Source organism: Capricornis sumatraensis, chromosome 2 (genome assembly GCF_032405125.1).
Source record: "Capricornis sumatraensis isolate serow.1 chromosome 2, serow.2, whole genome shotgun sequence".
NCBI lineage: Eukaryota > Metazoa > Chordata > Mammalia > Artiodactyla > Bovidae > Capricornis > Capricornis sumatraensis.
The window spans coordinates 135,295,245-135,310,083 of record NC_091070.1 but is presented as its reverse complement, the minus strand read 5'-3'; the positions used below and the strand labels follow the sequence as shown (position 1 = coordinate 135,310,083).

The window sequence follows — 14,839 nt, the reverse complement described above, 5'->3', positions numbered from 1 at the left end:
AGTTCTTATCTTCTCGACAGCAGGCCAAGAGAGATGCATATTCGAGTCCTAGTTCTACAGTGCATACATCAACAGCTCAGACCATGTCCTAAAGGGTTTGCAGCAGCTTGATTATCACCAGTTCACAAGTCACCCCTCCTTCATGACATCCCAGGGAACCTCCACAAACCTGCTGGCAAGTGTGCTTGCTTTTCAAGAACTTGGCACACAAACACATCCCTGCCCTTCAGAAAAAGAAAGCAACACGAGGGAAACAAAAAATCATCTGCTACAACACTCTGGCACTTTAGCCAGATAAACAAATGGAGCATGATAGACCAGTGTCAACCTGCTGGGATTTAAGTAGTGTTTTGTCAAAGCCATGTTGGGGCCAGGAATATATTTTAATATGGCACTTTGCTTTAAAGTGGCTTTATCTTTTATCAGCATATATACTGGCATACATCATATATCATGGAGAGGAAATCAATGAAATATATTGAAAAATAAATAACTTTTCAAATTCCATATGATAATTAAGAGTTATGAACAGGAAACATTAACAAAGCCCTGTGAAACCATCTGCTTTAGAAGTAAGTCTTTTTGATAACAATTCTATACATCAAACCTAACAAAGCTCTTTCTGGTTAGCAAAAATAAATGATCACTTTTGCTATATCTGTGGTGTAAACATGTATAAGAATATGTACATCTGTAACTGTGGTGTTGGAGAAGATGTTTCAGAGTCCCTTGGACTGCAAGGAGATCCAACCAGTCCATTCTAAAGGAGATCAGTCCTGGGTGTTCACTGGAAGGACTGATGTTGAAGCTGAAACTCCAGTACTTTGGCTACCTCATGCAAACAGTTGACTCATTGGAAAAGACTCTGATGCTGGGAGGGATTGGGGGCAGGAGGAGAAGGGGACGACAGGGGATGAGATGGCTGGATGGCATCACCGACTGGATGGACATGAGTTTGAGTCAACTCCGGGAGTTGGTGATGGACAAGGAGGCCTGGCGTGTGCGATTCATGGGGTCGCAAGGAGTCAGACATGACAGAGGGACTGAACTGAACAACAAAAAATAGTACTGGAGTACAAACGTTTTTGGGATAGAGCCTAATACCACCAAAGAACAGGGAAAATCTAGAGATTATTTAAATAAATGGAAAAAAAGTAATCACCACATGGAGTTCTGATAAGACATAGCATTAAAATTCCTCCTAAGATGAAGGACTCAGGAGGGTATTTTTCCAGAAGACTAACATGTTGACCGACATTCAACCCAAATGCCAATAACCAAGAATCACACCTCCATTTTTTACCACTTTTCATTTATAATACAGAGGAACTGTGACAATGGGCATTTGACCTGCAGACATTCAGTGAAAAGTAACAATAAAAGAATCCTACAATAAATATCTCAGAAAATCTTACATTTTACTTTTTTCAACAATCAAACAAGCATAAATATCCTTGGTTGGTTGACTTTCAGGCCTACCTACTTCTTTACTCCTTTAATTCATTTTTGCCATGATTAAGTCACTATAAATTATTACATAAAAGCAAAAAGGAAGACAACAAACTCCAAAAAAGTTAGTTTTGTAGTTTTCACTAATTGAGAAAGCTTATACAGTTAATCCTCATTATTTACAGATTCCATATTTATAAATCTGCCTACTCAGATTTGTAACCCCAAATCAATACTCATGGCACTTTCCTAGTCACTGGCAGATATGCATAGGGCAGCAAAAATTGTTGGGGCTCACGTTCCCTTCTGAAGTCCAACAAGCAGGCTGGCCTGCTTTCTTGTTTCAGCTCTTATTCTGTGCATGAGTATCTTCCTCACAGTCTGTTTACTGCTCTGCAGTCTGCGTTTTTGTGCCTTCTGTTAGTGCTTGTTATTTAAATAGTCCCCAAGCATAGTTATGAAGTGCTGCTTAGTGTTTCTGGAGAAAATATGTGAGTTAGATAAGCTTCTTTCTGCAACAGTTGGTTGTGAGCTCAATCAATCAATAATACACATAAGGTATCTTTAAACAGAAACACACATAAAACAAGGTTAAACAAGATCGATTGATGAAAATGAATACTGTGGCCAGAAGTTTGCAGGAACCTAATTCTGTATTTCCCCTAGAAGCAATGGCTCAATATTCACTAATTCAGTAATTCACAGAGACTGGAGAACATAACTACTGTGAACGAGAACTAACTGGATTGAGATTTCCAGTTAAAAGATCAATAAGGAGAATGTAGCTTATTAAAATGTTCCAAAAGACTTACAGACCTGAAACCACTGCTGGGTGAGCTGGGCAGAATCTGAATCTACATTAAACTGAATTCCCAATACTTCAGTTTCTTTGTTTTAACCCCAGCTGTCTGATGCTACCTTATGTGTTTTAATTTAATTGTCATTGTGTTTTATACTTATTTGAAAAGAATGCATGTTTTCTACAGAAATTTTGAAAATACAAGTAGGAAAATAAAGAGGGTGAAATATTATAAATAAAATCACACAACTTTTTATCAGAAGGAATGTGAGTATGTATCTGAGGTCCTTATTTTGCTCTGATTGATAATAAGACAATTCTAAGAACAGGATTTTCATTCCCGTGAAAATCATGGGAATATTTAAGTGACAAAAACCACCTAGCTTCATGGTTTTTATATGCCCTAAGTTTGTGAAAATGAAGGTGCAGTAAAATGCCATTATCACACATTTCAATAAACTTTAAGAAACAAAAAGTAGAAAGATATATTCTGCAAACAGAATTTATGCTAACCTTGTAATTAGAATATCCAGTCATTGCTAATAATCTACTACGGTGAAAACTGAGCCAAGCATATCATTAAAAAGGTTGTCATAACGAGATGCCTTGGAGAACCTGGTTTACTGAACTCTGCTTTAATATCTGCTGCATATCTTTATTGTTTATTTATTTATTGACCATGTGGGTTCTTAGTACCCTGACCAGGGATCAAACTTGCATTTCCTGTGGTGGACGCATGGAGTCTTAAACACTAAAATGTCAGAGAAGTTTCTGTTGCATATTTTTAAGTTATCCTTTTTATTAACCTCAGGTAACTTCCTGAAAAACTTACATTGACTACAGTATAAACTTTAATGTGAAATCTCTTAGAGATTCCCTTACCAATTTCCAAAATTTGAACAACTTTCAATAGGAAATAGAAATCACAAGTTTAACAGTCCAGCAGTTTTCTGTTAACTTGGTATAGAATTTTGCTGTACATAATGTGCTTCACTAAGTTAATCTTACAATGAAAGGTTAGACTCAAAGGGCCATAAAACAAAAAGGCACACAACATTTGTTGCTGAAAATCAAATTATCATCTTAACTATAGCTAGTTATTTCCTTTTTAATTTCATATTTGCAAGTGAGAGGTAAATGAACTTTATAATCTGTTATATGAATTAATATTCTTGAAGAGGGAATCAAAATTTATACTATTCAAATATGATTCCCTTTAACTGAAGATATTAGTATGTTATTCAATTCTATCCAATCATTAATGCCCAGGGACTTTATTTCCCTTAGTCTTTTTTTTTTAAATATAAATTTATTTATTTTAATTGGAGGTTAATTACTTTACAACATTGTATTGGTTTTGCCATACATCAACATGAATCTGCCACAGGTATACACGTGTTCCCAATCCTGAACCCCCCTCTCACCTCCCTCCCCGTAACAATCCTCTTTCTGAAGTGTGCTCCCTCTAACTCGGCACAGGTAACAGAGACAGCTAACTTCCTTCTCCTCATGCATACCTCCATATGGTACTGCTTATGGCAGGTGGCATCTGATTAGCTGCCTCCTATTTGAATCCCAAATGAACCTTTGACCACATAAGACTTGAGAGAGATAGGCAATCCAATAAATAATACAATCATTAAAGCTGCAAAAAACAGAATAGTCTTCAGAGCAGATTCAACAGGCTTTTATTTGATTTCTCAGTTGTGCAAGCTCAGCATATTCAGGACTCATTTTGCTCAAATTGCTCCCTCCCTTTCCCATTTCTGAAGTAACACGTGACTCTTGGCTGGTGTGTCCAACAACATGAGTCACTTTAGACTAGGCCAGGCCAGCCTAGCTGGAGAGGCAACAAGACATATTTACAGTGTCCACCCAAATTTTGGAAGAGTTTTCACTTCACAGCAGGGAGGAAGTAATTAATATTCAAAATGACCTTGCAAAAACAAACAAACCCAACAAACAAACCTGGTGTGCAAAATGAAGAAAAAGAACCTTACTAACATACTATACCAGAAACAACTTGCTTTACTCTCTAGTAAAGTATATATTAGTGGTTTCTCACAAGACTAGGCAAATACAGGATGGAAAAAGGCTGAGTCAGAGGGTGGTAGGTATTTAAGCAGTAACATAGTGATACTGTTTTGTTTGGGGTTGTCTCAAAGTAAGCAAAACGCTGAAAATCAGCAAAAGGACAGGAAAAGCAGTCGTGAAAACACTTCACTCCCCATAGGTATGACTCTGGTTTGTCAGGTCCAGTTCTAGCTACCTGATTGAAGAGCACTATAGAGGCTAACACGTGAATTGAGAAGGCAAGCAAAAAAGCAGCTGAAGCAACAGGTTTCGAACATAATTCAACCAAGAGAAGGAGTTTAGTAAAGGATTCAAAACATGCAGAGATCAGAGAGGAGGTTTTCATTTGCTACCATAATATAAACTGTAAATAGGCATCTTCTTAAGAGAAACCCAAGTAAGACGGTAGGTGTTGCAAGAGGGCATCAGAGGGCAGACACACTGAAACCATAATCACAGAAAACTAGTCAATCTGATCACACGGACCACAGCCTTGTCTGACTCAATGAAACTAAGCCATGCCGTGTGGGGCCACCCAAGACGGGCGGGTCATGGTGGAAAGGTCTGAAAGAATGTGGTCCACTAGAGAAGGGAATGGCAAACCACTAGTATTCTTGCCTTGAGAACCCCATGAACAGTATGAAAAGGTGAAATGATAGGATACTGAAAGAGGAACTCCTCAAGTCGGTAGGTGCCCAACATGCTATTGGAGATCAGTGGAGAAATAACTCCAGAAAGAATGAAGGGATGGAGCCAAAGCAAAAACAATACCCAGTTGTGGATGTGACTGGTGATAGAAGCAAGATCCAATGGAAATCAGTCTTGGGTGTTCATTGGAAGGACTGATGCTGAAGCTGAAACTCCAATACTTTGGCCATCTCGTGCGAAGAGTTGACTCATTGGAAAAGACTCTGATGCTGGGAGGGATTGGAGGCAGGAGGAGAAGGGGATGATAGAGGATGAGATGGCTGGGTGGTATCACCAACTCAATGGGCATGAGTTTGAGTAAACTCCAGGAGCTGGTGATGGACAGGGAGGCCTGGCATGCTGCGATTCATAGGGTTGCAAAGAGTCGGACACGACTGAGTGACTGAACTGAACTGATGACATACATGTGTGATATTTATCACAGCAGCATTAACAGTAGTGAAAAAACTACAACTTAGGTGTTCAAGAGAATAATGACTAAGTAAATTCTTTCGATCTAACAAAAATGATAAGAATTTGACAAAGATTATGGTAGGAGCAGTGACCAATCAGAATGGTTATAGTTCATAACATCAGGTGTTGGTAACACTTGCATGTTGGCTGAGGTAGGGGTGTACTTGTAGAAGCTATAGAGGCATCTGGGGGCAGGCAGGAAATCACCTTTTATCAACTGGTATGGAAGGGTTTCAACTCATTTAGAAAACTACTAACAGTACCACAGTGCCAGTACATGCTGGTCACATGCCACACCTGGCCACTGGCCAGGCAGCAGCTAACAGTGCCAAGTTCTTATTCCATGACAGGTGCTGGGAAGCACAGCTCTCAGTGGCTCTAAGGCGGCTGTTATTATCATCTTTCTTTTACAGGTGACAGAAAGACTTGGGGAGCTTAAATGACTTACCCAAGTTCATTCTGCTCACAAATAACGCTGAGATTCAACCCCAGGCCTATATGCCAAGAGGTAACTTTACACTATACCATGTTGCTTCCTAAGGCTACAGAGTTATATGGTATAACATTAAAGGAGAAAAGTCAAGATAATAAACTGTAAATAAGATTACTTGACTTAAAGGTGATTTTTTTTTTCATTTAAAATTTCCAATGTTTTACAATTTGATTGCATTGTCTTTTTAATGGAAGGTGAATAGGTAAGAAAAAGTGTATCACAAAGACTTTTACAACAGCAAAGTTTCTTAAAAAATGGAAAGAGTTTACTGAGGTTACAAAAATTTTAATGCATTTTTTTCCTTCCTAAACAGGACACTTCATCTACCCGAAATGGTTCAACTAGTTTTCTAACTTATAAACAAAATCACCTATAAATTACAGTCCCTTCTAGAATTAGGATTCTGTAATACTTTGTCAATCCTTATCAAACAAATAAAAATACTATTAGCCTGAGAATTATTAAAGAAGGCAAGGCATTCATTCATTCAATTAATATGTACTGCCTGTCTGTTATGTATCAGTCATTTAGTTAGTTGCTGGAGAACCCCAAGTCAGTCAAGAACCTGCCTTCATGCAGTGTACAACAATTTCAAGATGGCAATTCTTTCTTGACCTATTTTTAAATTAAAGTCTCTGTGTTGAAGGGCAGAAAGCACTGGCTCCAGACTCAGGAGCAGCAGTCAAGGGTCACCTATTGGGAAAGGGAGGCTGGACTGATATACATCAGAGTTTCAACATGGGTTCATTCCCACCTTGGCCAGCGTCAACAATCAAGCAAAGAACCCTGAGAAAGTATGGTAGCTTCTGGGAGATCCTTTGGCCCAGAGGGTAATTTCTATATTATCTGCTGAAATGTCAAATTTCTTTGGGTCTCTAGGCAGAAAATGGGATAGACACCCATGGTGGAGAAGACAATCAGCAACTTCTGGGAGTTAGCTGGCTTTGAATCTTACAGGTAAGGAAAAGAATCCTACCCTTTAACCAAGGTGGACCTTTGAAAAGACAACTCTCAAACTTTGTGAATGTCACAGTATAGACTATAGTCCCAAAACATATATTACCACCATCATTACCAGGCACTTTGGTAGGTATGACCTGAGAACCTCCTTCGGACCTAAAAACAATCTGTTTGGGGCTCATAATGTTAGATGAAAAACATTATCTAATATTTTAGATATTAGATATCTAACTTCCCTGGCAGTCTAGTGTTTAGACTCCACATTCTCACTGCCAGGGCTTGGGTTCAATATCTTATCAGGAAACTAAGATCCCTCAAGCCTCATGGTGGGGCCCAAAAAAAAAAAAAAAAAAAAAAAAATCACTTGGAAGGTACAGTAAGGATTGTTACTTCAGGAGTATAAAACTATTTTGTCCTGATAATAAGTAGAAAGGTGGCTAAACTCTATGCTGCTGCTGCTGCTAAGTCGCTTCAGTCGTGTCCGACTCTGTGTGACCCCACAGACGCCAGCCCACCAGGCTCCCCCGTCCCTGGGATTCTCCAGGCAAGACTACTGGAGTGGGTTGCCATTTCTACTCTATGCTACCTCCCCACAAATAAATATCCATTTAAATTAACATACACACACGCCTATAGACTCTTCATCTTCTTTTACTGTTCTGCCACTCAGTCAGGTCAACCTTATTTCCTTGGAACTAGATTCCTTTTCATGCTGCTTTAGGTTGCTAACTAGATAGACATTTAAAAATGTGCTGAGGGCGACAATCTGGTGAAAATTTAAGACGGCCAGAAGATCTTTAAAATCAACTGTTAGATCCCATCATGCCTAGAAAAGCAGAGAACTTACAGTCACAATATGTTACTCAATCAAATTCCCCAATCATATGCTAGGCATCTCACCTTCGATATAGCTTGGACTGTCCAAAAGTCATAATTACCAGTGGTACATGGAAGGTGGTTAAGACTAGAATGATCTGAAGAGACAAAAGCATGTGGTCAATAAGAAACATAATCCAATTACATGTTTGCAATATCTGAATATCAGAAATATTGCCAATAATTCTGCTTCACAGTAGCCTATATTGTAATACATCTGAAAACCAAGAAGGACCAAGTGATTACGGCTTACAATGATTCAAATTCTCAGCTTATTTTGTTGAGATGGTCCCACTGCCTAACACCTGATGCAGCGTGAGACAGAGCTGATCAACTCCAAATAACAGTAAAGGAAGAATTTAACTATTTTGTATCCACGTTATTCTGAGATATTCTCAGTCGAGAATCATCTCTCTCTCTGCTTACAAGGCTAGAACAGAGTGAATGCTCTAATAGAGGTTGCTATATCACATCTGTCCTTTTGTTCTTCTCCCTGCTATTAGTTCTCCATGAAATCAATTTTTTAAATAAGTATTTTTCTAGAGAAAACATACATGAAGATATGATTGTGATAAATTGGAATAAGAGGCTAGGGGGTCTCATACAGCCATATAACAAGAAATCTTGGAGATACCAACTATCTTAGATAAAGTGATAAATCATGGGAAATAGTGAACAACTCAAATTTTAGAAGCAAATGAGACAGGCTTAAAGAAATTCTACCAGCAATTTAAAAATTAATAACTTGCTCTTTAGTACAAAAATTCTATTTCTTTTGGATTCTGATATAGCCTCACGTGCCTCAGTGCTCTGATACATACATTACTGGAATACTGGAGGGCATGAGCTGTGGTCCCTGCCCTTGCTCAGGCAGGATAATAACTGACTGTCTCATTTCCCCCGATGCTGGCAGTACCTACCTCCTTTGTGGTTGGGGAAAGGCCAACAGATGGAGCTGAACAGCGATAAGCCCATGGCTGCCACAGTCCTTTAAAACTAACTATGGGAAAGGATACAGGAACAATACAGGTCGGAGGAAAAATGCCAACATGTGTAATGTGCCATTTTCTGCTTCCACATAGAAGTTTTCCCAAGAATTGTACGGCTGCCTTTTCACACAGCACTCTCCTCTTTTCTTCTTCTTGCTCATCTTGCTATCAAGCAGCCACCAAAGACTAAAAAGGTGTTTAGCTTTCTATTATGGAAGAAGGTGGTCACAAGATGTTCCTAGTTCTAAAAGCAAAACCAAACCAACCACAGCCTTCTGGAAGTCTGTCCTACAAACGCATTTCCTACAGCTGAAGTTGGAGACAGTTTCAGAAGGTAAAACATTTAGCACTTAAACTCCCCCAAATCTATACCATCTTCTTGCTAGGCTGAATCAACAAAGTCAGAGCATTACTTACCCCAGTGCTGTCTCCAACCCAGGACAAGGATACTGAGCCACTGAGATCATCGAATACATGCTATAAGGGGGAAAAAAAACCTCATTTAGAAATGACATCTCCTCTTCAATCTTCGACTTCTTTAAATAACATAGACCACTATTACTTTCAAAGTAATTATCTTTACAATTAAAAGGGGATATGGATTTCTGGAGCAAAATTTGGAAGAGACAGCATTTAACTACTTAACCTGAATCACAAATAACTTGGAAATTTTAATTCTCTCTCACATAAAGTAAGCCAAGCAGATGAGTTCTCTTCACTGTACCAGATGGGGAGATGGGATAATCTATTTGCTTTCTCCAACAGAACTAAATATAAAGATATAGAAAGTATTCTTAGGATATTTTAAAACAAGAGATCACAGCCCACAATGACAGATATAATTGTAAACCAATCAGCATAATTTAAATTTTTCTAAGGAGCCTTCACAGTACAGCCAAATAGCTAATAGCTGGATTCCTTTTGTTTCTAGGCTAATACATCCAAATGACAAGGGAAAGAAGCAAGAGTAAATGCCCTTGTTTCACCTTTTTATTTAATAATAATAACTACAACAGTAATAATATTAATAATAATAGAACCACCTTAATAAAGTTGTGGGGAAACTTTATTGTGGCTTATCGCTCTGGGGAAAGTGAGGAGACAAAAAAGGGAAAGCTGGTATACTGTATCTAAAATATGGTAATCATATTAAAATTTATTTTAATAATTATTGTAGGTCCTTTTGAGTTTTGGTTTTCCAATACTTTCTTCTCTATTTATAAAATAATATATATCCATTATAGAAAAAAGTAGATGATAATGTTGTTGTTTAGTCGCTAAGTCCTGTTTGACTCTTTTGTGACCCCATGGACTGAAGCCTGTCAGGCTCCTCTGTCCATGGATTCTCCAGGCAAGAATACTGGAATGGGTTGCCATTTCCTTCTCCAGGGAATCTTCCCAAGCCAGGGATCGAACTCATGTCTCCTGCTTGGCAGGTGGATTCTTTACCACTGCGCCACTTGGGAAGCCCAGACAATAACAGAGAGACACAACAAAGAAAATATAAATCTTATCACACAGAGATACTCAAAGTTAACATTATGTGTATAATCTAGTCTCTATCACTTTTTTAACTGATAAAGAAATAATACCAAAAAGGCAACATTGGCACTTGGTAAAAACTTCTTACTACATAGATTAATATTAGAAATGTATACAGTAAGAAGTGAAAATCCTTCCTCTTCCCCACCGCAACCTCACCACAGCCCCACCACCCAGAGGAGTTAGTAGTTTGTTGATGACTATGCTTTTCTTTTCTGAAGACTTAAAAATATTACAAAGATTTTTAAAATCTTAAATATGCCTTGCCTTTCCAAATATGAGCAGTTCCTTAGGAGCCAAGGATATAATTTTTATAGTCGCAGTATGCCCTGTGCCTACCATGATACTTTGCATGCTCAATAAGCATTTGTTGAATTATACATCCTTCCCAAACCACAAAGTTGACTCAAAATACAGCATGTCTATAATTGGTGGGATTCCAGCTGCATGGTTACTCAGGCCACCAATCCCAACAGAGATGTCTGAAGAAACAGAACTCACACATTAACTGTTTGGCTTATCTTCTAATTTTCTTCTGTGGTCCTACTAGACGGGTCGCTAAATTCACCTATGCTATTTTCCCCTGTACTGTAAGTAGCTTCGAGGTCGACAGAATCTCTTGTACAATCTCTGTAAATAGTACGCTCAGTGCCACACAGACGGCTTGCTCAGTAAACGCCAGTTAACTCTCAAATGCTCAGAGCTTCTCACAGCCACTGCAGGACAGAAAGGCTATTCATACATGTAAGCTGGCCAAGCATCTGAGAAAAAGTAGGTCTGCTGCTAGAGACATCTGGACCCATAAGCTTAAAAACGGATATAGCAGCACGTCTTCTAAGATACCACACAGAGCAAGACAGCATGTTCTCTTGAGTGAGGATACAGTGTCTGAAATTACATCAATGAGCTCCTTGAGGAGAAACAGGGATATCCAGAGTTTCCACAAATACCAGACAGACTGCACGGGCTAACAGTTATCTAAACAAAGGCTATCGTTCCAAGACAGGCTCTGGGCACAAAAGCTGATTAGGATAAAAGAAAAATTCCATCACTGGAGCTCTTGCTAGCTTGATCAAGCTTTCACTTTTCAGGCAATGTTCTCCACACCTGGCCCAGTCAGCAGACACACTGGCATTACTCATATCTTCTATTGCTCAGCCACAGAAAGAAGAGGACTATTAGATGACACTAGCAACCCTCAACTTAACCCAAACAAATCCAAGTATAGTTGACCTGATTCACCATCCAGAGTTCCTTTGGGAAAATGGAAGTGAAATTCATTAACTGTAATAGTGGCCTTCTGCTACCCTTAGTCTTCCCTTCCCAGCAACCAACTACATTTTACTTCTGAAAATGCATAAATTCATTGAGAAAACCCATCCACCTAGAGAAAATGCAATCAATTTTTTATATTTCAGTCTTTACCACTCTTACAGTGCTGTAAATAAAAGAAAAATATGAAATTAGATCTAACAACAGACCAAAGCTCAGATAGAAAGAAAAGGTCATATGGAAAGGAAACAAATCCAGGAGAATTGGGGAACCAAGACCACAGATTCAATCCTACCCCTTTAACAGGAAGATTACAAATGTCCAGGAAAAGTGTGGACAATCTGGTCATGATTAGAAGACAGAATTTACAAATGTCAGCAAAAGGCCATTAATTCTACTGCTTATTTGTGATGTTTACAAAAGGTACACGTCATTCTACACTGTGGTAGCATCTTAGACATTTCAAATCATATATTACTTCTAATTATAGCAACAAGACTCATGCCTGCCTCCCTCATTAGATCTGAAGCCCATCTGGTGCAGGGACCAAGCCTATTCATTGTAGCAACTAATACACAGCATAGTGTGCTCAGCTGCTAAGTCGTGTCTGACTGTTTGCTACCCCATGGACTGCAGCCTACAGACTCCTCTGTTCATGGGATTTTCCAGGCAAGAATACTGGAATGGGTTGCCATTTCCTCCTCCAGGGAATCTTCCTGATCCAGGGATTGAACTCACATCTTCTGCATTAGCAGGCAGATTCTTTATTGCCGGCACAGTGGTAAAGAATCCATCTGCTAATGCAGGAGACTCAGGAGACGTGGGTTCGATCCCTGAGTTGGGAAGATCCCCTGGAGGAGAGCATGGCAACCCACTCCAGTATTCCTGCCTGGAGAATTCCATGGACAGAGGAGTCTGGCGGGCTAGAAAGAGTTGGACATAATGGAGCGACTGAGCGCAGCACAAACAGCATAGCACATGGAAGACAATAAAGATTAAATTCATTTCTTAGAAGGACTCAGAGCTCTGAAGGGAGGATAATGGAGTGATAAGGCCAGATCCTCTTAATTTCCTCAAGACAGAAATGAGTATGCAATGTCAAAGTTCTATTCTGAGAGGACTTCTGTTTCCAGCCAAGATGGAGTAACATGGATCAGATTTACCTTCCACCTGAAACAACTAAAAATAAAATAAAAACCAACACAGAATACATAAAACAGTAATTTTCAAGACACTGGACTTTCGGCAATGAAGGACAATGATCCCTGAAAGAGATCAGCAGATCCCTGAAAGAGAAGCAGCAAATGATGGCCTACATCTGCCCTAGTGTACTGTCCTGAAATAATTTTCAGGCCATGGTACAGGGAAGGGGAGACAGGCAGAGTCCAGAGGTCTTTCTCCCTTGAAGAGATGAGCTGACAGTCTGGGGAGGCCAAAGAGGCTGGAGTTCATAGTGAAGTGTGTGACAGAGGAGAGGGCTGTACAGAATGAGAACAGTGGAGATCTGCAGATGAGGGCTCCCTAACCACCCTGCCAAGTTTTCATCTGAGTACTAATCATCACATGAATGCTAGGAATCTACCAGAGGCCAGGGTAAAAGCGGAAGGAAACAATATCAGGGCCTTACTCAGGACCAGAAACAATTCCTGTTTCCAGCAACCATACAGAAAACCTCATATTTCACAAGGAACTGGACAGAATACTCAGAAAAGTTTTACCTTGGTAATGAAGAAAAAATAACCCTAAACGCTATTCTAGTCTTGCCTAAAAAACTTGTAAAAACAAGACTGAAAAGGATCAAACTATTGTCAAGTAACCTAACCATGACCCTGAACAAAGTTAAGGATATTTATAGGAATATTAAAATATATAGCACTCAAGCAGGTAAAATTCACCATGTCCAACAGTCAACAACAATAGAAAAATCCAGACATGCAAAGAAGAAAACAGGACCTATAATGAGGAGAAAAATCAACCAAATTGACCCAGAAATAACACAAATAATAACATTAAGGACATTAAAAGTTATAATACTACTCCAGATGTTCACTCAAGAAGTTAGAGAATAGACTGAGCAAAGATGAGCATTAAAGATATGGAAGAATATTTAAAAAAATTCAAATTGCACTTCTAGAGATGAGAATTATACATCCTAGATGAAAATTACAATGAAAAGGATTAACAGGAAATAGACATTGTGGAAGAGAAGATTAATAAACTGGAAGCCATACCTAGTGGAAACTATCCAAAGAGAAACACAGCAAAAAAATAAAAGGCCAAAAATGTAAATATTAACAGAGAATCACTGAGCTAAAGAACTTCAAGCAACTATACATAAACGAATTAATACACACACATACACACACACACATAACTGAAGTCTAGAAGATGTGGAGGGTGGGACAGAAAAAAATTGAAGAAATTATAACCAAAATTTCCCCAAATTTAATGAAAAATATAAACCCAGAGATCCAAGAACCTCACAAACCCCAAGCTTAAGAAACACAGTGAAAACTGTATCAGGGCAAATCATGTTCAAATTGTTTAAAATTAGTGATAGATAAAACTGTTACAAGTGTCCAGAAGAAAAAATGATATTACATACTGAAGAATAAAGAATCATAGAAGATCTCTCTTCAGAAACAATGCAAATCAGTGTATCAAAATCTTTAAAGAACTGGGGAAAAACTGTAAAGACAGAAATCTATACCCAGTGAGAATACGTTTTAAAAGGTCAGGTTTTAAAGAAGGGTTCTGTTCTGAACTTTTCCAATGCTCCTCAGCATTATATGGCAGGATTTTTTTTTAAAGTTTATTTTATTGAAGTATAGTTGATTTACAATGTTGAGTTTAATTTCTGCTGTACATCAAAGTGACTCAGTTAAACATGTATACATTCTTTTCCATAATGGTTTATCCACAGGATATTGAATACAGTTCCCTGTGCTATACAAAGCAGAATCTTGTTGCCATCCATTCTTCTACAACAGTTTGCATTTGCTAATCTCAAGCTTCCAGTCTCCCTCCCCTGCAGTCCCTTGGCAACCACATGTCAGTTTTCCATATCTGTGAGTGTGTTTTTGTTTTGTAGATATATTCATTTGTGTCCCATTTTAGATTTCACATGTAATTGATATCATGGTATTTGTCTTTCTCTTTCTGACTACCTCCTCTTAGTACGATAATCTCTAGATCCATCCATGTTGTTGCAAATGACATTACTTC

At 38.6% G+C, this 14,839-nt stretch overlaps 1 protein-coding gene across 1 annotated transcript in view; it reads right to left on the bottom strand.

The window, feature by feature from the left end:
- Positions 1-14,839, bottom strand: part of SORT1 (sortilin 1) — a 63,363-nt gene that overhangs the window by 32,508 nt on the left and 16,016 nt on the right. The window contains exons 2-3 of the mRNA XM_068964414.1: positions 9,218-9,277; positions 7,836-7,909 (exon numbers count right to left, since the gene is read on the bottom strand). Coding sequence (XP_068820515.1) covers positions 7,836-7,909; positions 9,218-9,277 — 134 coding nt within the window. The remainder of the gene's footprint in view (positions 1-7,835; positions 7,910-9,217; positions 9,278-14,839) is intronic.